The sequence below is a fragment of the Carcharodon carcharias genome, chromosome 26 (genome assembly GCF_017639515.1).
Source record: "Carcharodon carcharias isolate sCarCar2 chromosome 26, sCarCar2.pri, whole genome shotgun sequence".
Classification (NCBI taxonomy): Eukaryota; Metazoa; Chordata; class Chondrichthyes; order Lamniformes; family Lamnidae; genus Carcharodon; species Carcharodon carcharias.
This window is the reverse complement of record NC_054492.1, coordinates 14,522,145-14,550,083: the sequence shown is the minus strand read 5'-3', so window position 1 is coordinate 14,550,083 and position 27,939 is coordinate 14,522,145. Positions and strand designations below refer to the sequence as shown.

Genomic DNA, 27,939 nt, shown 5'->3' with positions numbered 1-27,939 from the left:
AATGAAAAAAAAGGTAAATAATAATGGGTGTCAAGTGAGCAGAACTAGGACTTGTGTGAGGCACTAAATGAGTTATTTAGGGAGAGCCCTTCACATTATGAAAGCACGCTCTGATACACGCCACTGCCATAACCATGCCCACATGCCCTTATGACGCAACCCCATCCTTCAATTTCCTCTCATGCCAATGTCCCTTTGTGCTCAGTGAACTGACAGCATGACCTCCATCATTACCACCACGTTCCAAGGTGCATTTACCATCGCCTTTTTCATCTGCTACCAGCGATTCACCATCACCAATAGATAGCTGCTCAGTCACCCTGACAAACTCCATGGCCATCCGTTCGACCAGGCTGACCCACTCCCAGTCCAAGCCATCTCCATGGCATTCTTCCCCCTCTTCGACTACAACTGCAACATGATTTTAAGTTAGCCTGGTATATAGTGCGTGGAGGGATATTTCTCTTCACTGTGTTTGTGCATCACAGTGCTCATTCACATCTGTTCTGGGTGCACCTGCTTGAGCAGCTTACACAAACAAGCCACAATGAAATAGCAGAGGTATGTACCAGGTCTCTCACCTTAGCTGCAGCATTCAGATATGACCCCTCACTTGAACTTCTGTGGGCATGAGTCAAGCTAGTCACCTTGCCAGGAAGCAGCAGATTGCTGAACCTTTTCAAGCACTGAATCCATGATCTCTCATGGTCTCCTGCTGCGCTCACCGAAGCCCAAATTTGAATCCAGGCCTTCTTTGTGGTGGCTTCATTATGGATTATGCCAGCCAGCAGGGTACAGGGCTGCTCTCCTCTTCTGGGCCTCTTCATACTTGCAGATCTTGGTCTGAGAAGCATCGGGCAGCTGGACCCATCGCTTCTCCAGTGTCTCCTCTGTGCGACAGTCTAACAATACAAATGTAAGGCGAAAAAGGCCATGAGCCATTCAGCTTACAATGCTCTTGTTCACTTTGGTGTGCTTACATGCACTACCCATTTTCGCCATACCATCAACGAGTACTGTAAAGGTCGGAGGAGAAAATTTCTCGGCACAAATGCATGCTGCCATGGATGTTGTGTCTGTGACTCCAAGATAGCATGTGGCGCTCCGCGGGCGCTGACAGCCCTATTGCATTACTCCCTCTTAGTCACAGTGTTATGCCATGACAGTGTGAGGAACCTGGTCAAGGGTTAACCATGTGGGTGCATCCTGATATCGGATTAGCAAGAAGACAAGTGGATGAACTAATGACCCTGGCACTGTTCATCATTCATCCCCTGAGACCTGGCAGCAAATGCATTACTGCAGGATATCTTTACCAGATGGTGCTGTCAAGACGACACCATCTCAATGGCTGTGTCTTGTGAATCTGTTCCATGGTTTGTGCTTCAGTACAGTGTATTGTGAATGGGCAGCAACAATGACGATATTCCCTAGGGAAAGCACCTGATAGGGTCAGCTAACAGGGGGACAGCGTTTAGAGTTCCAGCTCACCTGATAAGGCAATGATGCCTCCTCCAAAGCACAGGGACTTCACCACTGACGTCTTACCTCTCAGAGGAACCTTTCTGAAAACCCCCTTTTTAAATGCACCCAAGTCACCCACTCCCCACCTCCACCTCCGACCCCACACTACTTCTGGTGTCACCTGCCCCTACTACTATTAGAGCCCACACCCCTGGACTGAAAATCTGACACTTGGGTCCACATTTATAGAAGTCGGACTTTCCAGAGCCATGAATTCTCCTGACTCTGCACACCGATGTGAGGATGAAAATCTAGGCCATGATCTAGGCTGACACTCCAGTGCGGTATTGAGGAAGTGCAGCATTGCTGGAGGTGTTGTCATTCAAATGAGACGTTGAACCGAGGCCTGTACCTAACCTCTCAGGTGGACATAAAAGATCCTCGTGGACCTATTTCTAAGAAAAGCAAGGGAGTCCTCCTTGGTGTTCTAGCCAATACTTAACCCTCAACCAACATCATTAAATGAAAACAGATCATCTGGTTCCTGTTGTTTGTGGGAGCTTGCTGTGTTGGCTGCCACATTTCCTACATTACAGCGGAGGCTACACTTAGCTGTAATTTTAACTTAACCGACCGGGCTGGAAACTAAATGTGTCACATTATGCAGGCCGAGGCAAACAAATGGAATTTGGAATGGAAGCCAGAAAGGGAGGCTCTTTTTCCCTTCGTGAGTTGTGGGCATCACTGGCAAGGCTGACAATTGTTGCCCATCCCTAATTGCCCTTGAACTGAGCTATGCCATTTCAGAGGGCAGTTAAGAGTCAACCACACTGTGGGCCTGGAGTCACACATAGGCCAGGAGTCACACATAGGCCAGGCCTGGTAAGGATGGCAGATTTCCTTCCCTAAAGGGCATTAATGAACTGGATGGATTTTTATGACAATGATGATAATTTCATGGTCACCATTACTATCTTTCAATTCCAGATTTAATCAAAATTTCACCAACTGCCATGGTGGGATTTGAACCCACGTCCTCAGTATAGCCTGGGCCTCTGGGCTGACCAGTGACATTACCAATACGCCACCATCTCCCCTCTTCCTCTTTTTGTAAAAGGTATAATCCACACTAGGAGGTTATTGGTGCCACTTTCCAACTCATTGGAGCAGATATAATTATGCAATGTAATTCAGATCACAAAAAGAGTGAACCCAAAGGGAACTCAAAACTCTATCAGGATATCAATGCTTAGCACATTTAGTTTGTTTTGCTTCGCAAAAGGGCAAGAATGGTCCTTTAAGTAAAACAAGTATTGAGTCAAAGAACTCAGAAGAAGCACTGACAGGAGTTAGGCAGCAGAAATGTGGTGTTAACCAGCGAGAAACAGGTCAAAACATGAGAAACGTCAACAGACAAAAGGATGGAGTGCTGATAGCCCAGAGGTATACAAAGGGCCAAGGAATGCATTCAAAGGTTGGTTCATGATCTGGGGACTCTGCAACTGAGCTTTTTCAGGTTTTTTTTTAGACTATGAGTTTCAGTTTTGTTGAGATGTTGTAACCTGAGTGAATTAAGAAAAAGAATGCTGTCTCTACTATAACCTGAGGCTGGAATATTCAAGCACGAATATAAAATTGACCTAAATATGATCCTTAATTTTAGGCATAGACCTGTATTAATGAAATGTTCCACTGTATTCAGATTAAAAGCAACAAAGGTGAGCAATGTCACATGGATCACTCCGAGTTAAGTTTACGGCACCTGATTAAAATATTAATTTAAACATTCTCATTTGCTTTTGAATAGACGGTTGCTATTAGAGAATAGGAAAAGGAACTTCTTTGATTTGTCTTTATTCTTGATATTCTTGATATCAGCATGTCCTAGTTTTAGACTGTCAAAGCGAGTGAAATGGGCAGGAAAAGAGAGCTGAAATTTAACACTGAGATGTTGAAGTGATGCATTTCATGGTGGGGAGTGCAGAGATGAAATATAAATGAACTCGTACAATTTTAAAGGGGGTGCGAAAAGAGAGAGACCTGGGGTTTCACATACACAAATTCTGAAGGACAAGTGGATAAGGCTTTATTTGGTATAGAGGGCAAAAGTTATATAAAGCACCACTGAGGTTCAGAAATGTATGGTGTCTGACTCTGGGTACCACAATTCAGGGAGGGTGTCCAGGTCCTGGAGTGGGTGCAGAGGAGATCGACCAGAAGGATACCAGGAATGAAACACTTCAGTTATGTGACTAGACTAGAAATGTTGAGATTGTTCTCTTTAGAGCAGAGTAGGTTAAGGGGACTTTGATTATTAGGGTTCAAAGGTATGAGGGTGTTTGCTACTGACAAGAAAGTCAGTAAGTAACCAGAAGAAAATAATGTAAGATTATTGATAAGACAACCAGAGGGGTGATGAGAAGAAATTATTTTACGCAGCAAGTCACCAAGACAGGTTCAATAGTAAATTTCAAAAGGAATTTGATAAATACTTGAAAAGGAGAATTTTGAACGATCATGGGGAAAGAGCAGGGGGGTAGGTCTAAGTGAAGGCTCTTTCAAAGAGCTGGTCCAGGCTTGATGGGTCCAATGGCCTCCTTCTGTTATGCAATCAGATCAATATCTAAATAAAGGATCAACGATAGTAAAGAGAGAGGTGGGGTCTGGTTTTTATTTATGGTGCACATCGACTGGACAGTGAACAACCAGCTCTAGGCCTGAGCCATTTTTCCTGTGGACTTGGGTCGAATGTGATAGGTGAGCATTTTGTGATTGCTGGAAGACAGCTCACAGAGCAGTGGGTCAGCGGCAGACAAAACACAATGTCGTCATTAACCTCACCCCATAGAACACCAGACATCTCCCAGTCATTACAACAACTTGCATTTACATACCACCTTTAAAATAGGTGAACAGCCTCCAAAGTGCTTCACAGCAGCATTAAATAACATTTGACACTGAGTCACATAAAGAGATATGAGAACAAGTGGCCATGAGTTTGGTCAAAGAGGTAGCTTTTCAGGAACATCTTAAAGTTGGGGGGGGAGAGAGAGAGAGAGAGAGAGAGAGAGACAGAGAGAGAGGTTCAGGGAGGGGATTCTAGAGCTTAAAGCCAAGTCAGCTGAAAGCCCGGCCATTAAATTGTCTCACCAATATACCTACCAACCAGTCATTCATGTAAATTTACCAGCCAGTGGGTTATAACTCACCATTGCTCCAAGCCCATTTTCACAAAGTTCACAGCTTACAATCCTGAGAATGAAAAATCTTTTCCTCATTTCACCCAATACATGGCAAACAGCCTAGTGGCATTGTGTGCACAGGCCACAATATTATTGTGCCAAATGGCAAAAGAGATTTGACAAAAAAAGATCCATATGAATTAAAATACCACAACTGGAATCTCCGACAGGAAAGCCTTTTCTATTGGGGAGAAATTTGGCACAGAATTAAACAATCAAAATGAGGTAATAGTGGCCACTGAGGGTAATATATACGAGAAATACAAGAAGCTGGAAAAAGTACCAGAAAATCCAATAGTGGACACTACGTTCCAGATGTGTCACGAACAAAACTGGAACACTGATATTTAAACAAGACAATGCTAAGCTATGAATAAACCCAACTGAGTCGACGAAGCACTGGAGCGACCCAGCTCTGAATGCTTATCATGCATCCTGGGTAGACAGAAAGGGAGAAGTTCAAATTCAAAATGTTAAATTCCTAATGTCCGTCAGATCAACAGTTCACACACCTTGAGATACAATTAAGCAGAAAGTCCTTGCTCAGGTGAAACTCTGATATCTTTCAGAGCATTTAAAAGGTAGTCTTGTCCCTCATTAGGCCATAAAAATCAATCCAAAATATCGTGTCTTTCTGTCTTACATCATTACGTTATGGCTACAAATTCAGGATTCTCATGATCAGCTGCTATTATATTCTACTTATAATTAATTTTCTTGATGTAATCATCACCGAGAATGTTTTCCCTCAAGTGAAGAAGCAATGTTGTTGTCACTGTCAATTTTGAACACATTCTAGGAACACCAGAGAACAGGTAATGTTCTTCAAGCCAGCCAGAGAACATACAGTTTGTTTATCTGAGTTGCAATTCAAGGCTGATAGGGAATGATATTAAACTATGACCACCCACTCAGTGACAGTCTCATAAAACTTGGCACTTATTTCTTTCCTGGTCTCGGGTGTCAGTAACACTAGCATGGCCCTGCTTCTTGCCCAGCCCCAACTGTGTGAAAAAGGTGGTATTGTGTGCCTCCTTAGCAGATTATATAACTGAATGATGTGCTGCACCACTGCAGAGGGCATTAAGAACCAGCCGCATATAATGGGCTAGAGTGACATGGAGGCCAGAGCACGTGGGATTGGTAGGAACCCTTTCCAATAGTCACGTTCATAAAGAAATCCGATAGATTCCAAGATGATTTCTTTTCTGATGCAAATACACAAATTGCCAAATTTATTGAATTCAATTTAACAGCGTAATACGATAGGATTCGAGTTGCTAGTTCAGCACCATATTGTTACCCTATTGTCTCCAAAATTGATCCTTGTTTACTAGGAATTAAGTTAATCTGAAACTTGTTTTACTTAGAACCTTTAACCGCTAATGCAAGGGCACTATGGGGTTAATTTTTGACTTCAATGGAGAGTAAAATCAAGCGGGTGTAAAATCAGCAATGTACCCGATCCCACCAGCCTGATGGTTGGGTAAAGTTAAAATCAACTCCTATATTTCTACCTAACAGGCCAAGCACTAGATTTCAATCTAATTGCCTGAGATATATGTAGACTATAGTGGTATGTTAATAGTTCACTCAGGGAGTCTAAGTTGCTGTGGCCACGTGCATTTTCACATGCATGTTGTAGTCTGGAGCTATGGATAGTGATAGGGGCTCCCACTTTCTTTCCATGACATGGCTGACCAGGAATCTCTCCTGCTCTTACCACCTGCCATTGTCTGTTTTGGAAGGATTTGCAGGTTGATACTCAGCCATGTATTATGAATGAATCTTTCTCGGCCTGGGATAGGATTTGAATCCAGAGCTTCTAGCTCAGGGGCGAGGACATTACCCATTGTGCCAGAAGACCTCCAAATATAGTATGTATAGTACATGTAGTAAATATGTTATTTTCTTTTACAGGTAAACAGACTAACTCTTACATACAGTAATTATCGTATGCTTTCATGTACTTGAACAAAGGTGGAGACTTTAAAAGTAGGCGTGTTTGCAAAGAGTCATCAGTATTCAGCGAATCACAGGCTCTGATATTAGCTTGGACACAGGGATAGAGCAGTAGGGCTTTGCAGTCGGGAAACCTAGAAAGATAGAAACCAGGTAAGCTGAGTCCAACAAGTAAGTGGAAAGAAACTTAAACGCTGGATCCCGCAGTTCTTGCCTCCCTTTAGCTGGTGGCCCGGAAGGTTCAACTTAAAATGTTGGTTAAATCTGAGGCACATCGCCTCATTACGATATCTAAATGAGTGACTCGCCTCCAGGGAGGATGTTGGTTGCCTGCCCTCCGTACCACTTCCGCTAAAACCATTTCTGAAGGTTCAAATACCCCGCATAGAATCTTACCCCTCAGAAAGGAAGCCACTCGGCCTATCATGCCAGTGCCCGCCCTTTGAAAGAGCTTTTCAATTAATTCCACTCCCTTACTCTTTCCCCATTGCCTTCTAAACGTCCCCTTGTCAACTATTTATCCAATTCGCTTTTTGAGAGTTACTACCGAATCTGCTTTCAGCACCCTTTCAGGCAAGTGCGTTCCAGATCGTAACTCCTGCGTTAAAAAAAATCCTCATTTCAACTCTGGTTGCTTTGCCAATTACCTTAAATCTGTGTCCCCTGGCTACTGACCCTCCTCATCTTTCCTCTAGCTCTTTTGGCAATTATCTTAATTATCACAGCATTCTGAGGGTTCGAGCAGGGGAAATTATTGAGCTTGACATGAAGTGTCATCTCTTTAGCCTTGTGACAGCATCCTGGTGCCTGGTTACTTCTGGGAAACCTTAAATAATATTTCATGGGGACAAACCGATTACTGTAAAGATAGATATTTGAGCTCAGGTCTCTCCGCAGCAAACTCCAGCTGCACATCACTGGACTAGCAGAGCTAGCATGTCAAGATAGGACAGAGTAGATCCTACTCCACTGCTGAATGAAGAACAACCACCTTTTAGTAATAAATTCACATTTTGCTGTGTTACGGACAGTAATTAAATGATTAGGTAATTCAAAAGTTTGGTGAATAAAATTATTAAGAGTAGACTGTGTTCAAGATGTGAGAAACCAACCGTGAGGAGTCGAAAGGGGAATAATAGATTAATCTACTATACAGTGTGTCAGCTACTCAGCTGGTAGCACTGTGCCCCCTGAAGCGCAAGGTTCTGGGTTCAAGTCCCACTCTGGGGCTTAAGCGCATTAAGGCTGACATTCCAGTGCAGAACCAAGAGAACACTGCGCTATCAGAGGTGCTGTCTTTCGAATGAGACATTAAACTGAGGCCCCATCTGACTGTTCAGGTGGATGTAAGAGCTCTCATGACACTATTCAAAGTTGACCATGGGAGTTCTCCCTGGTGTCCTGGCCAATATTTATCCCTCAATCAACTTCACAAAAATCTGTTTGTTATCACGTTGTTAACCACATTTGTAAATGCTGGTGGAATACGGATGTTGGTGATGTCAAAACAACTGAAGCAGAAAATACCCTTGTCTAAAAAATTATCATGGGCAACATTATTGGATGTGATTACTTACTAACGATTTTTTTGCAAACTTAAAAACTAAATAATAAAAATAACCACTGTTGGTATGTGCCATTACTGTTTGAAATTTGAGAGAAGCAGGATAATTCCCAATTCCCAGACTGAACACACGTCACAATGGTACATTTGCAAAACAGATCAAAGCATTGTATATTAAGACTTTCATAAAATCTGGGAGAGCTGTGCAGAACATTAGCTTGAGATGGTACAGCAGTTCCAATTTACAATGTGAGAAACACATCGATCCTGTGATAAATCCCACGTGTCATCATTCCTACCACAATGATTCTAGGCTTTTACAGGTATTGTATTAGCATTCATGGGAGCCCATGGTATCAGATTACTAATACCCGTACCAACACAAAGCAAGACTCTGATCCCAGTCAGTGTCTGGAGAAAACAGGTGGATTGTGGCGGGGGGGGGGGGCGTTCGCAGATTGTTACAACACAGAAGGAGGCCATTCGTCCTGTCATGTCTACACTGGCCCTCTGAAGGAGCAATTTACAGTGTGCCACTCCCAGCCTTCTTCCTGTGGCTCTGTACATTCTTCCTTTCCATATAATAATCCAATTCCCTCTTAAATGCCTCCACCACACTCTCAGGCAGTGCATTCTAGATCCCAACTAATCACTGCGTGAAAAAGTTTTTCCTCATGTCACTATTGCTTCTTTTGCCAATTACCTTAAATCTGTGCCCTCTGGTTCTTAATCCTTCCACCGATGGGAACTGTTTTTCCCTATCTACTCTGAACAGATCCCTCAAGATTTTGTATACCTCTATCAAATCTCCTTTCAATCTTTTCTTTTCCACATGATTGCTGCAATAGAGAAGCTGTATTTTTAATAGTAACTTTTAAAGCAGAATTAGGTATATATATATATATATATATATATATATATAGATACTTGAAGAAAAAAAAAATTGCAAGGTTATGGGGAAAGAACAGGGGAGTGGGACTTATTGGATCGCTCAAAGATACAGGATAAGCATGGTGGGCTGAATGGCTGCCTTCTGTGTCACTACGTTCTATGATTCTATAAGTTGGTGGGAATTACTTGAAGATTTATCAACTAGTCCAACAGCAGGGCTGATAAAAGTTAAGAAACAGGCTCTACGTATCTCCTACCTCTCAAGAATGTTTTCCGGAGGAGAAAACAGGCACGAAAGTGAAGGGAAGGTAAGAATATCTGCACTTACAAAGCTAACAATTATACTTCCAGCTCAGCATTAATAGTACTTTATTTTCCCAATAAGGATACATATTTGAACTCAGGTCTCGCCGCATGTCGCTGGACTAGCAGAGCTAGCTTGTCAATTAATACCAGCTAACACTGGAGATTTCCTTCTCTGTACTATCAGAACCTTTCAGATCGGTGATTGTTAAATTAGCTCTGGTTCCATATCAAACTTTAAATCAACCCGGTGTTCTATCCTTCTTGACAAGGATCAGTCTCCCTTCATCAAAATTCCTATTATGAAGGAACATACAAGAGCCTTGATTAGAATTTTATTGATTATAAAAAATTGGCTTTATGCATTTTTACATCGCTTAAGTATTCTCTCATTTTTGATCTGGAAGTTTCTTGAGTGTACAAATGCTATTCCTGTGCTTGAGCAGGGATTGGAGTGGGGAAAATGTATAATCGGTTGAATTCTCTTCATCTGCAATAAGTGGCAATTAAAATAAAAGATCAGAACCGAGTTCACCTGTAACTTGCGGCACTAATCAACGTTATTCTTAGGTTGGAGACTTCAGGCAATGAATTCTAATAACTGAGATTTCTCTCTGAACAATCTGCGCTATCAAGGCAGCTTTACCTCACTAAATAAAGCCCTGCATTTTCAAATGTAGCCTGGTATGACAGGACGCTTATCTTTCATGTTTAGCTAGGATGCAAAAGGAATTGAGTTTAAGGATGATCGACAACCAAACTGCATGAAATTAAATCACAAGTGTCAGCTTAGCTCAGTCATAGCACTCTCACTTCTGAGCTGGAAGATCATAGAGTCCTAACAGCAAAGAAGAGGGTAATTCGGCCCATCGAGTCCATGCTGAGTCTATGCAGAGCAATCCAGTCAGTCCCATGTCCCCATTCTATTCCTGTAGCTGTGCAAGTTCATTTACATGAAACGCCCTTCCAGTTTCCTTTTAAAATCATTAAATCACCTTTGCTTCAACCACCCTCGTGGGCAGCGGGCTCCAGATCATTACCAAAAGCTGCATAAAAAAAGTTGCTCCTCGCAATCCCTGCTACTTAATGGGATTTTCGGGCCCCTCCCATTGACAGGATCTTACGGTCCTGCCAAAGCCAATGGATGTTTGAATGGCCCGCTGCATCCACCATAACAGGCCCTCTGCTACACTAGGGTTGGCAAATCCCAGCCAACATCTCTAACCCAAAAGCCTAAATCTGTGCCCCTTTGCCCTTTCATCATCAGTTAATGCCAACAGATTTTCTTTGTCTACTTAATCTAAGCCTGTCATTATCACATGCACCTCTATAAAATCTTCCCAATCCTTTTACTCAAAGGACATCAGCTTCCCCAACCTAACCTTCTAATTGAAAACACCCCATCCCTGGAAAGATTGGCTAAATTCTGAGAAATTTCCTCTGCACCCTCTCAAGGATCCTTGGATCCTTCCTAAAGCATGATGACCAGAACTGGATTTAATACAATAGATGTGGTCTAACCAGAGCTTTATAAAGGTTCAACATAACTTCCCTGCTTTTATAGTCAATGCCTCCACTTATGAAGCCCAAGATACCATATACTCAAGAATCTGGACACCATCCCAGGACAAAGCGACCCACTTGTTTGGCACCCCATCCACCACCTTCAATATCTACTCCCTCCATTTTCGATGCACAGTGACAGCAGTGTGTACCATCTATAAGATGCACTGCAGGAACTCACCAAGGTTCCTTTAACAGTACCTTACAAGCCCTAAAACCTCTGCCACCTAGAAGGACAAGGGCAGCAGATGCATGGGGACACCACCACCTACAAGTTCCCGGCCAAGCCACACATCATCCTGACTTGGAACTAAATCACAGTTCCTTCACTGTCACTGGGTCAAAATCCTTACAGCACTGTGGTTGTCTCGACACCAAATGGATTGCAGCAGTTCAAGAAGGCAGCTGAACACCACCTTCTCAAGGGCAATTAGAAATGGGCAATAAAAATGCTGACCTAGCCAGCAACACCCATATCCCTTGAAAGAATAAAATAAAGCATATGCTTTGTTAGCTATTCTTTCAGTATGTCCTGCTACCTTCAAAGATATATGCACATTTTTATAGAAGTCAAGCCAACTGGCGAAGTCAAAACCAAGACACAGAGCTGTTCTTTACTGAGAGAGTTTATTGGCTTTGTTCGGTCTCACAGCTCTTCTCATTTCCAGAGTCCAGCTGTCCCCTACTGATGTGTGCTCAAAGTACCCTAATTAAACATATCCTAACAATGTGTATCCTAACAATATAATTAACATACCACTAACACACGAATCCCTAGGTCCCTTGCTGAGAAGATGGCGGCTATCAAGGTGAAGCAGGGCTTACCTCCTCCAGGGGGTTATGGACCTGTGGATCACAAGAGGGGTCTGTCAGGTTACAGCATGTATGGGCTTGGACTCGGAATTTTATTCTTTGGATACTGGAAGCTGTTCAGTTGGAACAGGGAGAGAAGGCAAATTGAAGATTTGGAAGCATTGTATAGCATTGCTACTTTACTGCATGTTGAACAGGATAGGAGGACTCTGCGTCTATTAAGGGAGAATCTTGAGGAAGAGGCTAAAATTATGAAGGATGTTCCAGGCTGGAAGGTTGGTGAGGGTATTTACAACTCTGACCGCTGGTTCATGCCCCCGATGGAGGAGCTGTTTAACCTACGACCTGAGAAGGAATACCTCCGAGCAAAGATCAGATTCCAGTGGTATGTGCGAATGCCGTGTGAGGACTTTGAGCAAGGATCTGACCTTTGGCTCCCTAAAGATCATCTTCGCAAGAACTCTTGCTCCAGGTATGGTATTGTTAATAAATCTGATGTATGTATTTTGAAAAGGAAACCCTGCACTCTTGTACCATTGAGTCTATATTGGCTCTCCCTACCAAAATGCATCACCTCATGTTTCTCTGTATTAAATTCCATCTGACACTTGTTTGCCCATTCTGCTAGCCTATTTATGTCTTGTTGCAGTCAACTGGTACCATTCTCACTGTTTGCCACACGTCCAAGTTTGTTATCTTTGGCAAATTTTGACATTTAACTCTGTACTCTTATATAGTAGTCATTAATCTAACTCAAATGCAGTGGTCCCAGCACTAACCCTTAGGGAACACTACTGTCTATCACCTTCCAGTCTGAAAAATAACTATTTACCATGGGCTCCCTGTTTTCAGTCCTTAAGCCAATGTTTTGTCCAACGCCTCCTATTCCACAAACCTCAATTTTGTTAACCGGACTTTTATGTGGTACTTTGTCAAAAGCTTTCCTAAAATCCAAATAGACAACATCCCTTCAGCATGCCTCACAGCCTCGCCTCACATGCCCCAGAGCATTTCCTTCACCAATCTTTTCTATTACTTCATCCAAAAATTCAATTACATTAGTCAAACATAATCTGACTTTTACAAATCCTAGTTGGCTCTCCTTAATTAATTGAAACCTCTCCAAGGGCAGAATTTTATGCTGGCCGGATTTTACGGTTCCACGGAAGCCGACGGACTTTTGAACGGCTCACCGCATTTTACAGCCCTGCCCCCACCACACCGGGGCCTTAAAATTTTGCTCCTTGTTAATTCTTTCTTAGATTATTATTCCTAAAAACCACTCATGGGTGGGTACACCACTCATGTTAAACTGACTGGCCAGTAGTTACTAGGAAGGTTCTTACATCCTTTCTTGAACAAGGGTGTCACATTTGCCAGTTTGTAATCCTCTGACACCTCCCACATATCTAGGGAAGTCTGGCAGGATCAGGCTTTCACCTTTAGTAAACTGATGTAAGGCATTTGGACCATGCAACTTATCCACTCTAGTCAGAGCCAGCCTTTCCAGTACATCCTGCCTATCAATTTTCATCCCATTCATTAACTCTACCATCTCCACTTCTACCGATATTTTGTCAGCATCCTCTTCCTCAGATACAAAGTACTCATTAAGTATTCTGGTCTTGTCCTTGCACCTCTAAGTATAAATAAGATCTCAGAATTAAGTGCATAAGTTAGGCTAACACAACTGGAATGCTTTCTTTCAGATAAGATGGGAAACTGAGTTCCTCTCTGGTGGATGTAAAACATCTCATGGGACTACTTGAAGAAGAGTAGCAGAGTTTTTCCAGTATTATGACCAACATTTATCCTTCATTTAATTCCACCACAACAAATCATCTGTCCTAAGAGCTGTTTGTGGGAGCTTACTGTGCAGAGGTTAGCTGCCTCGTCTGTCCACAGCAAATGAACGACTACATTTGAACAGTAATGCACTGGCTGTGAAGTCCTGAAGTCATGAAAGACTCAATACGAATATAAGTTCTTCCTTTCCATTACCATAAGATAGCCCAAATTTCACTCAACAATTTATAGTGGAATTGGAATGTAAAACAGTGAAGTTCAGTTCTCAATTAGATTTTTTAAAATCCAATGGTTTGGTTTAGCTACTATATAATTTAATTGAACAACAATCCTGTTGTAACTAAATTACAAACCACTTATAATAGTGATCTAATCATAAATATTTCATTGTTTAGCCCTTAGGGAAGAATACAATTAGACTCCCAACCCAATGAAACCAGCCACAAAGCATTTCATTTTTAAGTGTACCATATTTTAAAAAGTTTTAACTCCATCTCGGCAACAGAGAACAGTCAATCTCAACATCGCAAGTTGCAATTTGGTTTTGAAAATAAGCGGTGGTGGAGCAAGGCGTAATCTAAAGCAGTGTCTGCAATATAGTGCACAGTCCTCTTTACAGTCATAATTTGCCAGCTTTGCATCAGTAGTGAATAAGATATCTTCCAGCCATCTTTGTGATTCCTTTCCTGGTAAATCAGCTATTGTGTGGGTCTGTGGGTTGAACGCTAAAACTTAATAGCAAAAAAAAGCCACTCTGAGGAGGGTGGTTTTAACTAGCAGTTGGCCCTGGTGACAAACCCAGGCACTCACTAGCAGCTTAAAGTTCCACACCTTGGGGATTCTGTTAATTTTATATCAATTGTTTCATTCTATGCTGGTGAAGGGAATTAATTGGGGTTTCACTTGAGCACATTTTAAGTGACAATTATTGAAACTGTGGTGTTGTTGAGTTGGAGCCATATGCTTGTGATATTGAACTCAGTAAATGTGCAAAGGCCGGAGGGGAGGGAACACTCAGGGAGGGGTGAGGCAGACCTGGGGGAGGGGGAGTCCAATGGGTGGGGGGAGTCTGAATTGGGAAACGAGGCCCATGAGAAAGGTTACCCCTCCACACAACCCCCCCACCCCCACTTCCCACAGGTGGAAAGTGGCCATTCATTGCATGATCACTTACTGACCTCAATTGGGGCAAGGGTAGGTGAGTTCCCATAAAATCGCTGCCAGGTCAAGGGCGGGCAGGTAGTTGGTGGGGGGAACAGCCTCAGAATTTTACAGGCCTGCTCCCCACCCCACCCCTGCACCTGTCAGCAAACCTGTTGCTGGGGGAACCGTAAAATTCTACTTTAAGTTCTAAAGCAATGAATACAACAGTGAAAACATAGCGAGCTTCCCCGGGATGGCTTAGCTAAGTAACCTTTATTGTTACTGTTCTTCAGAACGTGGGCGGAACTTTCCGTGCCCACTGGCGTTGGGCGTGTTCGGCAGCGTGAGCGGACAATACAGTGGGAAGGCCAAAAATCAGTTGCACAACGTCATGAAACCAGTTTGTGATCGTCCACTCAGCCCGTTGATGGTGGGCCATGTTTCCCGCTGTCGGACACCGGGAACCTCATTGTAATACATCTGTATATGATTATAAAGCCAGCCCACTGGAGTCACCCCCCACCCCCCCGCCACCTCCCCACCCCACCACACTGGATCGTCCGCCTACTTCGGCGCGATTGCAAGCCGACATGTTCCACAACAGCCTATATAAGATGCACACTTGGTGAGCTGCATGCCGCTCAGGACTTCAAGGTTTGCTTGCCTACCTTGCTTCGGGCAGCACTCGCAGTCATCAGCGCCAGGCTTCGCAGGCAGCACCACATCACCTTTAGGAGGGCTCACGGGCAGCTCTATCTAACAGACCAGCCATTAGGCAGGGGTGGCTTTTCAATGGTTGCAGGGCTAGAGCTTGCCTGGAGAAATGGCCTCAGGCAAGGGAAGAGGCTGCAGGGCGAGGGCTGTACTGGGGAAGGAGGGTAACCCTGGGTGTGTGTGGGGGCATGTGCTGGTCTGTGCAACTGGCCTCAAGATGGTGAGGGCTGAGGAGGCAGTCTGCAGAGGCTAGATGGACATGTGAGGGTATGTGTGAGAGAGAGAGTGGTGATGTCCCTTGAGCTGGCAGTGAGTGAGATGCCAGTGAATATCGGATGACCTTGTGAGTGTGTGGGTTTAGAATGATGAGATGGTTGCTTTAACCTGGCGGCACAGATGAGATCATTCATCCTCTTTCTGCACTGGATCACTGGATAGCCAACCTCTTCTGTGCAGCATTGGCACTGTCCACCACTGCCATCGGCTACCAAGCCGGAGTGGTAATTTTGCTGCCCCTCCTGTAGCCAGGGCTGGGGTAGAGGACATCACAGCAGGCCTCCACGGCATCCAAGATGCACTCCAGGGATGCGTCACTAAACCTGGGGAGGGGGGGCTGAAGTCTTCCCGCCTTTAGGGCCATGTCTTCTTTACGGCAGGTCCTGGGCTAGAAGCACTGAGAGGTGTGTGTGGCTGTACTTTAAATCTGGGGCCCAGCGTGAGGAAGCAGGGAGGGTGATGGCGTGGCGGGTGAGTTGGAGCCTGCCCACCATCACAATGCCAAGTTCTCTGGGAATGCCCTAATTAATGCCGCGGGATTGGGATGCTACGGATGAGAAGCCGCCGTTGCCAGTAAAACATCGTTTTTCCCGCCCACTACCGTACTTAGTGCAAATCTGGGACGATTCCGCCCTATAACTCATACAGTTGAATGGGGAAATCTAGTTTGGAGGTTACACAGATATAATTGATAAAGATTGAAATTCCTCAACAGAGATATTTCACAAAGTGAACCAACTTGGCCCAACCCTCTATATCTCTCAGGAGATGGGAAGGTGGCCCTTGAAAATTTAAATTAGCCCATTCCACAATGTTCCACAGCATTAAATTAAAATCTATTAGCAACATGGAGTAACCCCTGCAAGTTGGGAAAACTATAATTTAGACTTGCAGGGCCACAAGGATAGAGCAAGTGGGGGGGGACGGGCGGACAGACTGGATTGGTCCACGAAGGGCTGGCATGGGCTCGATGGGCAGACTGGCCTCCTCCTCTGCCACAGCAACTCTGTATCATCCTCTAAGTCACACCGCCATCGAGCTCCCAGGTTATAAGTCACTCTTAAAATTTATACAGTCCCGAAGTGCGAGCTCAGGTGCGTCCCGCCCCAGACTGTTTCGAAACCCCAAGCTCAAGTGTCATGTTGCTTTCTAATACTGACAACAGGCTGAATGCTGTTGGAGAAAAAAAAGAGTTGCCTCCTGGGTGGCGGAGAAAAGGGGGAATGTGTTTAAACTATCAGTTCATGCACTGCGGATTTAAAGGGAAAAAAAACATGCCTGACTGAACGTACAAAGCTGCCTTCAGGGTTTATACAGCAAAAGGAAAACATTCCTACACAAGGAAAAATGTTCTACATAATCCCTGTTAGAAACCAGATACATTTTACATGTAAAAGGCAAGTTTTTGTGGAGTTAAGCATGTAAAGGGCAATAACTACATTCTTTAATAACTGGTGAAATGGATTACCCTGTACTGGGAAACACAATCATTATCAGATTAAATGAAAATGTATCAACCGCACAGACGTGACATTATATTAGGAAACTGATTTGTTCCTACTGACTCATAATCACTCTCTGCTGGTCACAGAGTGAAGATTGAACCTATGTCAATAAAGTCATTACTCAGGGCTGGAATCTAACAGTGACACACAGCTGTAAAATGGAAGAGGAAAAATTTTGAAGTCAGTGCTCAAAACTGGGTCAACACAATTATTGAGAACAGCTAGTCTAATTTCTGGTGCTGGACAGAATAAAGGTGCAAAACACTAGGAGCTGTATTGAAGAGAACAAGTCTTGAACAGAAGCATCAGGTCAGTTCCAGGGGCAAAAGTTCAGTGAACAAAACAAAATGGATTTCATTACCATAGCCTATGGGTGCTCAAAGCAGAAAAACAGATGCATTTTCCACGTTGTGCACTAGCCTCAACTAAACAGCCTAATTCATGGACACGCATCAATCCTCAGCCTTCTTCAAGGACTCAGCTTTGCTCTGTTGACAAGATCCAGAATGACACAACAGTCCAGGTTCATCAGCTACACCTAGAGACAATCTTGAAGTGCAGCTGATGCCGCCTCGTGCCACTTACCCGTGACACAGCCCACACCATCAACCACGCACCCAAGGAAATGATCTAAATCGGCCCACCCACCCCCCCTTAACATGGAGATAATCTGGAGGAAAAGGTACTTGAAAATAGGACAAAAGCATTAAAAAAAGAGATGGAGACACGGAAAAAACCAAACTTGACAAGGAAGTGACCGCTTGAGGCTTCTATGTGGATATAATGTACGGATTACAAGGAGTCGCTTGTACAATCAGTACATAAGGCTAGCAAATGAGCACTTTGAATCCCGTCCTGCCTCATTATAGCTAACTTATTCTTTTGTCTTCACTGAAGGTCAATTGAAGTCAGGAGAGGATCTCAAGGTATAGAGGAGCCCCTGATAACACTTGTCTGTTTTGCCGAGCCTGCTAGTTTGTAATAATAAGATTTGACTGTACTTTTACAGGCGATGCAAAACTAATAAATAAAATATGAGCCTTTTGCTGCTAAAGTGTGCAACTTTTATTAATTATTTCTGTCCAGTGGTGGCATCTGCTGAATGCTAATATGGTTAGGTTCTCAAAAGATAAACACTGCAAATTTTGAACTAATTTGTAGTTGAATGTTATTATAAATTTTATGACTAGGCTAAAATACTTGTATCACCTTTTGAGGCCCTAGCCCAGTGCACATGGACAGAGATCATTTGAACAAAAACACTACATTTTAACACAAATACGTAAAGACCCTAAGTGCAGAGACAGCAGGTTTGCATCTCAGTACCGGTATCTGCCAACCTCAATTAAGGTGAGCCTTCTGTCAGTCTTTCACCAGCCTTGTGTTTGAACACACCTTTCAGTAACAAAGAAGTCTAAGGAATATGTAGGGGACAGAAAAACGGGATTGTCAATTTCATCACATTCTACGCAATTATTCAGTCAGCCATTTGCAGATTAGTGCACTGTAGACTGCAGTCTGGGTCCCATTGTGTATGAGACCAAGTGCCTAGCGTGGTGCTAGGACAATGGAATGCAAAATGTTTCTCACACCAAGCAGTTGGCTGCATCATTGTGCATTACACTCTGAGCTTTATCTGCTGCGATCACTGGCTTCTGTTCCTGAAATAGTGATGCCATGCTTTGCTCTGGGAAATTCTGGCCAGCAGCCCAAATTTAATATACAATCTAACTGGGAGTGGTTCAGGTTCAGGAGGCTGGTTGAGACTGACAAAAGAGCTTGCATTTGTATCACACTTCAGGACATCCCAAAGCATTTCACACCCAATTAAGTAGTGTTGAAGTGTTGGCACTCTTGTTGGAAACGTGGCAACCAATTTGCGCACTGCAATGTCCCACAAACAGCAATGAACTATTGATTGGATAACTGCTTGAACGATATTAGTTAAGAGATATAAATATTGGTCAGGAAATGGTGGGGGGGTTGGGGGGGTGGTTGCGGCAGTGGGAGACAACCCTGTTCTTCTTCGAGACAGTTCATTGGATCTTTTTCACCCACCTGAGAGGTCAGAAGAAGCCTCAGTTTAACATTTCCTCTGAAGAGTGCAACCACTAAGCCAAGACTAAATCTTAGCATTTTCAAATTCAAAATTGTGAAAATCAACATGGGCTTTGTAGGCTTATAATCTTATTTTTTTTTAAACGATTATTGGACAGCTACTAATCTCAAAAGGACATGCAACCCAAGATCATTCAATCTATTTAAAACCAGCATTGTTCACTTACACAGCTCAAGGACACCTCCCCTTTGCTCCAACAAGTGCTACTTTATCCAAGCATTTATCGACTAAATGAAAATATGACTGCATGGGTTTCCTATTGTGCCAGTATCTTGAGGTTTAATGTCACTTGGTCTTTTAAGCAGGCAATGTTTTTTAAACCAGCTTAGAAGTAAAGTTATAAGAACTCTTGACATGGAGGGTTATTTTGAAAGCGGTAACTTTTATTACTATTCATATTAATATTTTGTGGGAGACATGGCAGAGAAAGGAAAACACAAAACTAAATGCCTTGGGGTAGAAACCCACCACAGAAGGTAGCTGTGGCTCAGTGGGTAGCACTCTTACCTCTCAATCTGAAGGCTGTGGGTTCAATTGCCACCCCAAAGGCATGAGCATATAAATCTAGGCTGACACTCTAGTGCAGTCCAGAGAGTGCGCTGCACTGTTGGAGGTACCATCTTTCAGATGAGAATTTAAACTGAGGGCCTCGTCTGCTCTCTCAGGTAGACGTAAATGATCCCATGGCACTATTTCAAAGAAGAACAGGGGAGTTCTCCTCAATGTCAACTGGCAAATACTTATTTTCAATTAGCATCAATTTAAAAAAAATACCACATTGATGTTTGAGGCATCTTGTTAGGTGCAGGTTGATTGCTGCCTTTCCTAAGTTACAACACTTCAAAAGTACCTCATTGGCTGTGAGGTGCTTTGGGGGTGTCCTGAACTTTTAAAAGGTGCTACAGAAATGCAAATCTTTCTTATTTTAGTATAAAACAGGTGGTATTGTGTTGACCTGCCTATTATATGCCCTGTTCAATATTCAATTCTATTGACTGCAATGCAACTGGCTATCAGGCGAGGGATATAATGGACAGCCGATGCATTCCTGCCCAAGATAAATTTCTATCCTTTTCCATTTTCGCAGGACTATGGGGTGTAATTTCCACTGAAATTCTTCCAGTCTTCCATCAAAATTTAGTGGGAACACAGCAGAAGCCCTGCAGAATTGATAAGGAGGTGGTATTGGATAGGCTGTCTGTACTTAAAGTTGATGAGGCATCAGGATGGATAAGATGCATCCAAGGATATGGAAGGATGAGAGAGTGGTAATTGTAGAGGCACTGGCTATAATTTTTCAGTCTTCCTTAGAGTCAAGAGTGTTCCAGAAGGGCTGGAGAATTGCAAACATTACACCCTTGTTCAAAAAAGGATGTAAAGATAAGCCCAGCAACAACAGGCCAGTCAGTTTAACTTTGGTGGTGGGGAAGCTTCTAGAAACAATAATTCGGGACAAAATCAATAGTCACCTGGACAAATGCTGGTTAATTAAGGAAAATCGCCATGGATTTCTTAAGAGAAAATTGTGTTTAACTAACATGCGGGAGTTGTTTAAAGAGGTAATGTCAATGAGGTAATGCTGTTGATGTGCTTCCAAAAGGCATTTGATACAATGCAATACAACAGGCTTGTGAGCAAAGTTATTGCTTAAGGAATAAAAGGGACAGTAGTAACTTGGATACAAAATTGGCTCAATAAAACAGAAAGTAGTGGTGAAAGGATGTTTCTCAGGCTAGAGGAAGGTTTGTAGTGGAGTTCTCCAGGAGTCAGTGTTGGGATCCTTGCTTTTCCTGATATATATAAATGATTTAGGCCTTGGGATACAGGACAAAATTTCAAAGTTTGTGCATGATACAAAACTTGGAAGCATTGTGAACTGTGAGGAGGATAGTGTAGAACTTCAAAAGGGTATAGACAAATGGTGGAATGGACAGATAGGTGGCAAATGATGTTCAATGCGGAGAAGTGTGAAATGGTTTATTTTGGTAGGAAGAACATGCAGAGACAATATTTAAAAAATGATACAACTCTAAAGGGGTGTAGAAGAAGAGGGACCTGGGTGTATATGTGCAATAAGGCATTGAAGGTGCCAGGGCAGGTTGAGAGCGCAGTTAATAAAGCATACAGCATCCTAGGCTTCACTAATAGGGGAATAGAGTACAAGAGCAAGGAGATTATGCAACTTGTATAAGACACTAGTTTGGTCTCAGCTGAGACCAATTGCACCCAGTTCAGGGCTTTGCACTTTAGGATGTGAAGACAATTGGAGACAGTGCAGAAAAGACTCATGAGAATAGTTCCAGAGATGAGGAACTTTAGTTATGAAGACAGATTGGAGAATTTGGGACTGTTTTCCTTGGAGAAGGCTAAGAGAAGATTGGATAGAGGTATTCAAAATCATGAGGGGTCTGGACAGAGTAGATAGGGAGGAACTGCTTCCACCCATGAAAGGATCGAGAATGAGAGGGCATAGATTTAAAGCAATTGGCAAAAGCAGCAAAAGTGACATGAGAAAAATCTATTTCATGCAGCGAATGGTTAAGCTCTGGAATGCACTGCCTGAGAGTGTGGTGGAGGCAGGTTCAATCAAAGCATTCTAAAGGAACTTAGACTGTAATCTGAAAAGGAAGAATGTGCAGGGTTACGGGGAGAAGATCCACCCTCAGCCTACATCCACTTGATACGAGCCATCACACCTCTGGTGTCAATTTAAATGGCACTCAATGGACTGCTCATTTGGAGAGCTGGTACAGACATGATGGGCCAAATGGTCTCCTTCTGCACTGTAACTATTCTGTGATTTCATAAGAAAACAAGCCATGTTCAGAGTTTTGACCAACTTTCACCAAGGTTACGAGAGGGGATTGGGTGATCATGCAGAAATTTTCCAATATCTTGAACTCCTCTGAAGGTGACTATAGAATTTCTGAAGCAAACAAATGATAGCATTTCAGTTTATTCCCTAGGCTTTTATAAATTGAGGTGTGATCTTCTGTTTTCGGATTTAATTTTTAGAAGGTTACAAAAATTCATTGTTGTAAGTGTCACAGAGAAGAAAAGCTGCGCATTTGCAGTAAACTGAAGGTATCTTTCCAAACTCTAAGGGTTAGTTAGGGAAGGTAACAGCTAGCAGCCTTAGCATCTCTGGTCAGTGTTAATCCTCTTCATCCATTAATAAGCAGTAATTTTTTTGACACAACATGGCAAGGCTTAAATGCTCCTGTCAGAATGCATTTTCCATTCAAATGTCAGCTGTCAGAATGCTACATCAGGTCATAGTTTACAAGCCAGGTAAAGGTGAGATAAACAAGCTGTCAGAATTGTCACCTACAGTATGAGCCACACTTTAGTGTATTATCAGTGCTCAGGTTTCTTAATCTTTATGTTTATAGAGAATGAGATCCACCCTCAGCCTTTCTATTGCTGCTTGACATGAACCATCACCTTTGGTGTCCATTTAAATACTTCACAAAGTGTGTCTTGCATTAACAACATCTAGAGGGGGTCTGTAATCTGTGCTGGATGCATTAACACCATTCGACCTCCCGGATGATAGATCAGATGGCTGGACACGTAATGCTCCCTCTAGGCTTTTAAGCAGGAGTGTTAGCTGAGCCAGCCTGTCATTCTGTGCACGTGCAGTGACTTCACACAGTGGAAAAGCAATACTGGGCTTCCTTGGAATAATTAACATGCTTTTACATATTAAGGTTGAAGCAAAACAATATTTATTATTATTGCATGGTAGGAATGGCATAAAGATCTGCTTTATATGGTCTGGAGCTGGCTCCAGTTCACTGCTCTATTTTTGTACATTTGTAGGAGCCAGAAGGAGCTGTAATTCCAATTTCCTGCACGGATTAGTGGACAAAAGTAAAAGCATCTTCTAAAATGGGGAACTTTAAGGCAACGGACAGAATGTGCCAAACAGAAGAAAAGACACAACGCAAGCCAACATGTATTGTATGAATAGCAGGAAATACAGCTCCTCAAACTCACGATGGGGGAGGGAAAAATTCTAAGGTTTAAGACTTTTAGAAAAAAAGCAAAACAAATCCAGAATGAAAATAAAATGCAAAGCAATCATTTAATTTCTGCAAAATGATCCCGGAAAAGGTTGACAATTGCTGGTGCTGTCACATAATCAGTGCTTCACTGTTTGCGACTGTGGCTACTCATATACTGAGTATATTCAAGGCATGAGAACGATAGATTTTTGAGTGCCGAGAGAATTCGAGGATTTGTGAATAGTGTGGGAAGGGGAAGATGAGGTCAAAAAATCAGCCGTGATTGTATTTGCCGGCACAGCAGGCTCGAAGGGCCAAATGGCCTACTCCTGCCCCTATTTCTTACATTCTTAAGAGAAGCAGATTACAACAAATGAATGAGAAAATAACACGCACTTGGCAAAAGAATAACATTCTATAAGTCACTGAGTGCTTGTATTCCTCGCTCAGTTTAAAACAAGCTATAGACCAATTCCTGGACTGAGGTGATTCAGATGGATTTTGCCATTTGTTCCATATTTATACACAAACGGATCATTTATATAAATATATACATATAAATAGCACATGCATATGTAAGTGTACATATATTCTGTGTGTATATATATTTGTGTAGGTTTGTGTATATAAGTATATCTTTGCATGCTTCTCACCACTCCTCAGTTTCACTAACCCACCGCTGATCTCCATTTTGATCATTTTCTCTGTTACCAGTTTCCAATACCAAGTTTCCAATATCAGTTTCCAATACCAAGCCACCATAGCCTTCTCAACACTGCCCCCCACCCTCCCAACCCATCCATTTTGACCCAGCCGTCAGTTCCCCAGCCTAGCTCTTCCACAGCTCTTTCCCCTTCCCCAAGGTGGGTGGCATTCCCCAAGTGCCCCCAGCTCTTATTGTAAAGCATTCTGAAACATCTTCCTGCAGGAGTTTTTTAAATGTAAACTTCACCTCAAATTACAAAGGTGCGTGTGTGCATAAGTGGAGGATCCTAGAACGATCATTGCTCAAAAGGAGACCATTCAACCTGCTGCATCCATGTCAGTTCCCTGCAAGAGCTACTTCCAACCAACACCCCACCTCCCCGCCGCCCCTCCTTTCGCTATAGCACTCCGAATATTTTCTCATCAAAATAATTCCATTTTGGAAACTAGAATTGCATCAGCCACCACACAGGCAGTGCATTCAAGATCCTGATCACTCACTGCCGAGAAAAGATTTTTCCTTGTGTTGCCTTTGGATCTTTTGCCATTTAACTTTAATTGGCGCCCTCTGGTTCTTGATCCTTTCGTCGCTGGGAACAGTTTCTGCCGAATTACTCTGTCTAGATTTGTCATAACTTTGATCATTTTTATCCAACATCTAAGAAAAGCCCCACCTTCACCAATCTATCCATGTAACTGAAGCTTCTCAGCCCTTGAACCATTCTTGTAAATCACTCTCTAATACCTTCCCATCTTTCCTAAAGTGTGGCACTCAGAACTGGACACAATTCTCCAGCTGAGGCTGAGCGCCAGTGTTTTTAACAGATTTATCAAAACGTCCATGCTTTTATGTTCCATGGCCAGGATTCTTACAGCCCTTCCCACCTGGCAGGATGGTACGGTCCTGCCAAACTGAATGGCGATTTAAATGGCTCGCCGCATCTACCGGGGGAGGCACTCTGCGCAGGGCTGTAAAATCCTGGTCCGTATCTTGGTTTAAAAAGCCCAGGAACCCACATGCTTTACTAACCACTTTCTCAATTCTTTGAAGGTGGTAGGCTGTGTTAAGAACATAAGAAATAGAAGCAGCTCCTCAAGACTGTTCACCATTCAATAAAATCATGACTGATCTGTTTTGTGGCCTTTACTCTGCTTTCCTGCCTATGCCCCGCTCTTCCCCCCTCCCCCTCACCAACCCTCCACCAAAACCCTCGATTCCCTTGTAGATCAAAAATCTGTCCAACTCAGCCTTGAATGTATTCAATGACCCAGTCTCCACTGCTCACTGGGGCAAGAGAATTCCAAAGACTAACGATTGTCTGAAAGAAGGAATTCCTCCTCTTCTCTCTCTTAAATGGGAGGCCCCTTATTTTGAAAGTATGTCCCCTAGTTCTAGATTCCCCCATGAGGGGAAACATTCTCTCAGCATGGACCTTGTCAAGCCCCCTCTGAATTTTTTACAATTCAATAAGATCACCTCATTCTTTTAAACTCCATTGACTATAGGGCCAACCTACTCAATCTTTCCTCATAAGGCAACTCCTTCATCCAAGGGATTAACCTACTGAGCCTTCTCTGAATCATTCCAATTCAAGTATATCCTTCCTTAAATAGGGGACTAAAATTGTAAGCAGTACTCCAGGAATGGTCTCACCATTGCTCTGTACAGTTGTAACAAGACTTCCCTATATTTATACTCCATCACTTTACAAAAAGAGCCAACATTCCATTTGTTTTCTTAATTACTCGCTGTACCTACATGCTAATTTTTTGTGATTCATGTACGAGGACACCCAGAAGCCTTTGTACCACACCGTTCTGCTCTCTATGTGCAAAGGTATCCTCAGGTCCCTCTGTTCCTGCACCTCTTTTAGAACTGTCTGCTTTATTTTATATTGCCTCTCCTCATTCTTCCTACCAAACCTATCACTTTACACTTCTCTGCAATAAATTCACCTGCCATGTGTTTGCACATTCCAAAAGCCTGTCTATGCCCTCATGAAGCCTATTTCTTTCTGTCTCATGGGGTGTGGGAGTCGCTGACTAGGCCAGCATTTTATTGCTCATCTCTAATTGCCCTAGAGAAGGTGGTAGTGAGACACCTTCTTGACCTGCCGCAGTCCACATGGAATTGAAACACCCACAGTGCTGTTAGGGAGTTCCAGGATTTTGATCCAGCGACAGTGAAGGAACAGCGATATAGTTCCAAGCCAGGAGGGTGTGTGGCTTGGAGGAGAAGTCGCAGGTGGTAGTGTTCCCATGTATCTGCTCCCCTTGTCCTTCTAGATGGTAGAGGTCGTGGGTTTAGAAGGTGTTGTTGAAGGAGGGCGGGTTTCTGCTGTGCATCTTGTAGATGGTACACATGGCTGCCACTGTGCTTTAGTGGTGGAGGGATTGGATGTTAAAGGTGGTGGATGGGGTGCCAATCAAGCGGGCTACTTTGTCCCGGATGGTGTCAAGCTTCTTGAGTGTTGTTGGAGCTGCACTCATCCAGGCATTTGCAGAGTGTTGCATCACATTCCTGACTTGTGCCTTGCAGATGGCAGACAGTAGACAGGCTTTGGGGAGTCAGGAGGTGAGTTACTCTCCGCAGAATTCTCAGCCTTTGACCTACGCTTATAGCCACAGTATTTCCATGGATAGTCCAGTTCAGTTTCTGGTCAATGGTAACCTCCAGTATGTTGATAGCGGGGGAAATTCAGTGATGGTAATGCCATTGAATGTCAAGGGTAGATGATTGGATTCTCTCTTGTTGGAGATGGTCATTGCCCGGCACCTTTGAGGTGCAAGTGTTACTAACTATCACTATCCTCCTCACAGTTCACAATACTTCCAATTTTGTGTCATCTGCAAATTTTGAAATTGTGCCCTGCACACCCAAGTCTATGTCTTAATATAGGTCAAGTAAATCAATGTACCGACCCCTTAGAAGCACCAATGTATACCTTCCTCCAGTCCGCCACTACTCTCTGTTTCCTGTCACTCAGCCAGTTTCATATCAATGCTGCCACAGGGCTTTAACTTTGCTGACAACCCCTGTTGTGACGCAAGTACCTTTTGAAAGTACTTCAGTACTAATGCCTATTCCGGCAATTGTACTGAAACTTGTGCTCCAGAACTTGTCGTGCCTCTAGCCAAGCTGCTCCAGTACGGCTACAACAAAGTTTCCCGGTTATGCGGAAACTTGCCCAGGTATGTCCTGTACACGAAAAGCAGGGCAAGTAAAACCTGTCCAATTACCACCATCAGTCTACGTTTGATCATCATCATTAAAGTCATGGAAGGGGTCATCAACAGTGCTATCAAGTGCCCCTTGCTTAGCAATAACCTGCTCACTGACGCGCAGTTTGGGTTCCACCAGGGTTACTCAGCTCCTGACCTCATTTCAGACCTGGTTCAAACAAGGACAAAAGAGCTGAGCTCCAGGGGTGAGGTGAGTGTGAAGACCCTTGCCATCGAGGCAGAATTTGACCGAGTGTGGCATCAAGAAGCCCTAGCAAAACTGGAGTCAATGGGAATCAGGGGGAAAACTCTGCTGGTTGGAGTCATATCTAGCACAAAGGAAGTTGGTTCTGATTGTTGGAGGTCAATCATCTCAGTGCCAGGACATCACTGCAGGAGTTCCTGAGGGTAGTGTCCTCAGCCACAACTTCAGCTGCTTCATCAATTACTTTCCTTCCATCATAAGGTCAGAAGTGGGGATGTTCTCTGATTATTGCACAATGTTCAGCACCATCCAAGACTCCTCAGAGCAAGACCTGGACAATATCCAGGCTTGGGCTGACAAGTGGCAAGTAACATTCGCATCACACAAGTGCCAGACAATGACCATCTCCAACAAGAGAGGATCTAACCATCACTC

General features: G+C 43.3%; 1 protein-coding gene across 2 annotated transcripts in view; it reads right to left on the bottom strand.

Moving 5' to 3' along the window:
- The window catches only part of LOC121270006 (multiple C2 and transmembrane domain-containing protein 2-like), a 483,534-nt gene that overhangs the window by 92,197 nt on the left and 363,398 nt on the right, over positions 1–27,939 (bottom strand). Inside the window, exon 18 of one of the 2 annotated variants that reach the window (XM_041175254.1) lies at positions 9,516–9,723. The exons of the other annotated variant lie outside the window; for it this stretch is intronic. Coding sequence (XP_041031188.1) covers positions 9,715–9,723 — 9 coding nt within the window. The 3' untranslated portion in view covers positions 9,516–9,714. Of the gene's footprint in view, positions 1–9,515; positions 9,724–27,939 lie in introns of those variants that run through there. 2 annotated transcript variants of the gene reach the window in all.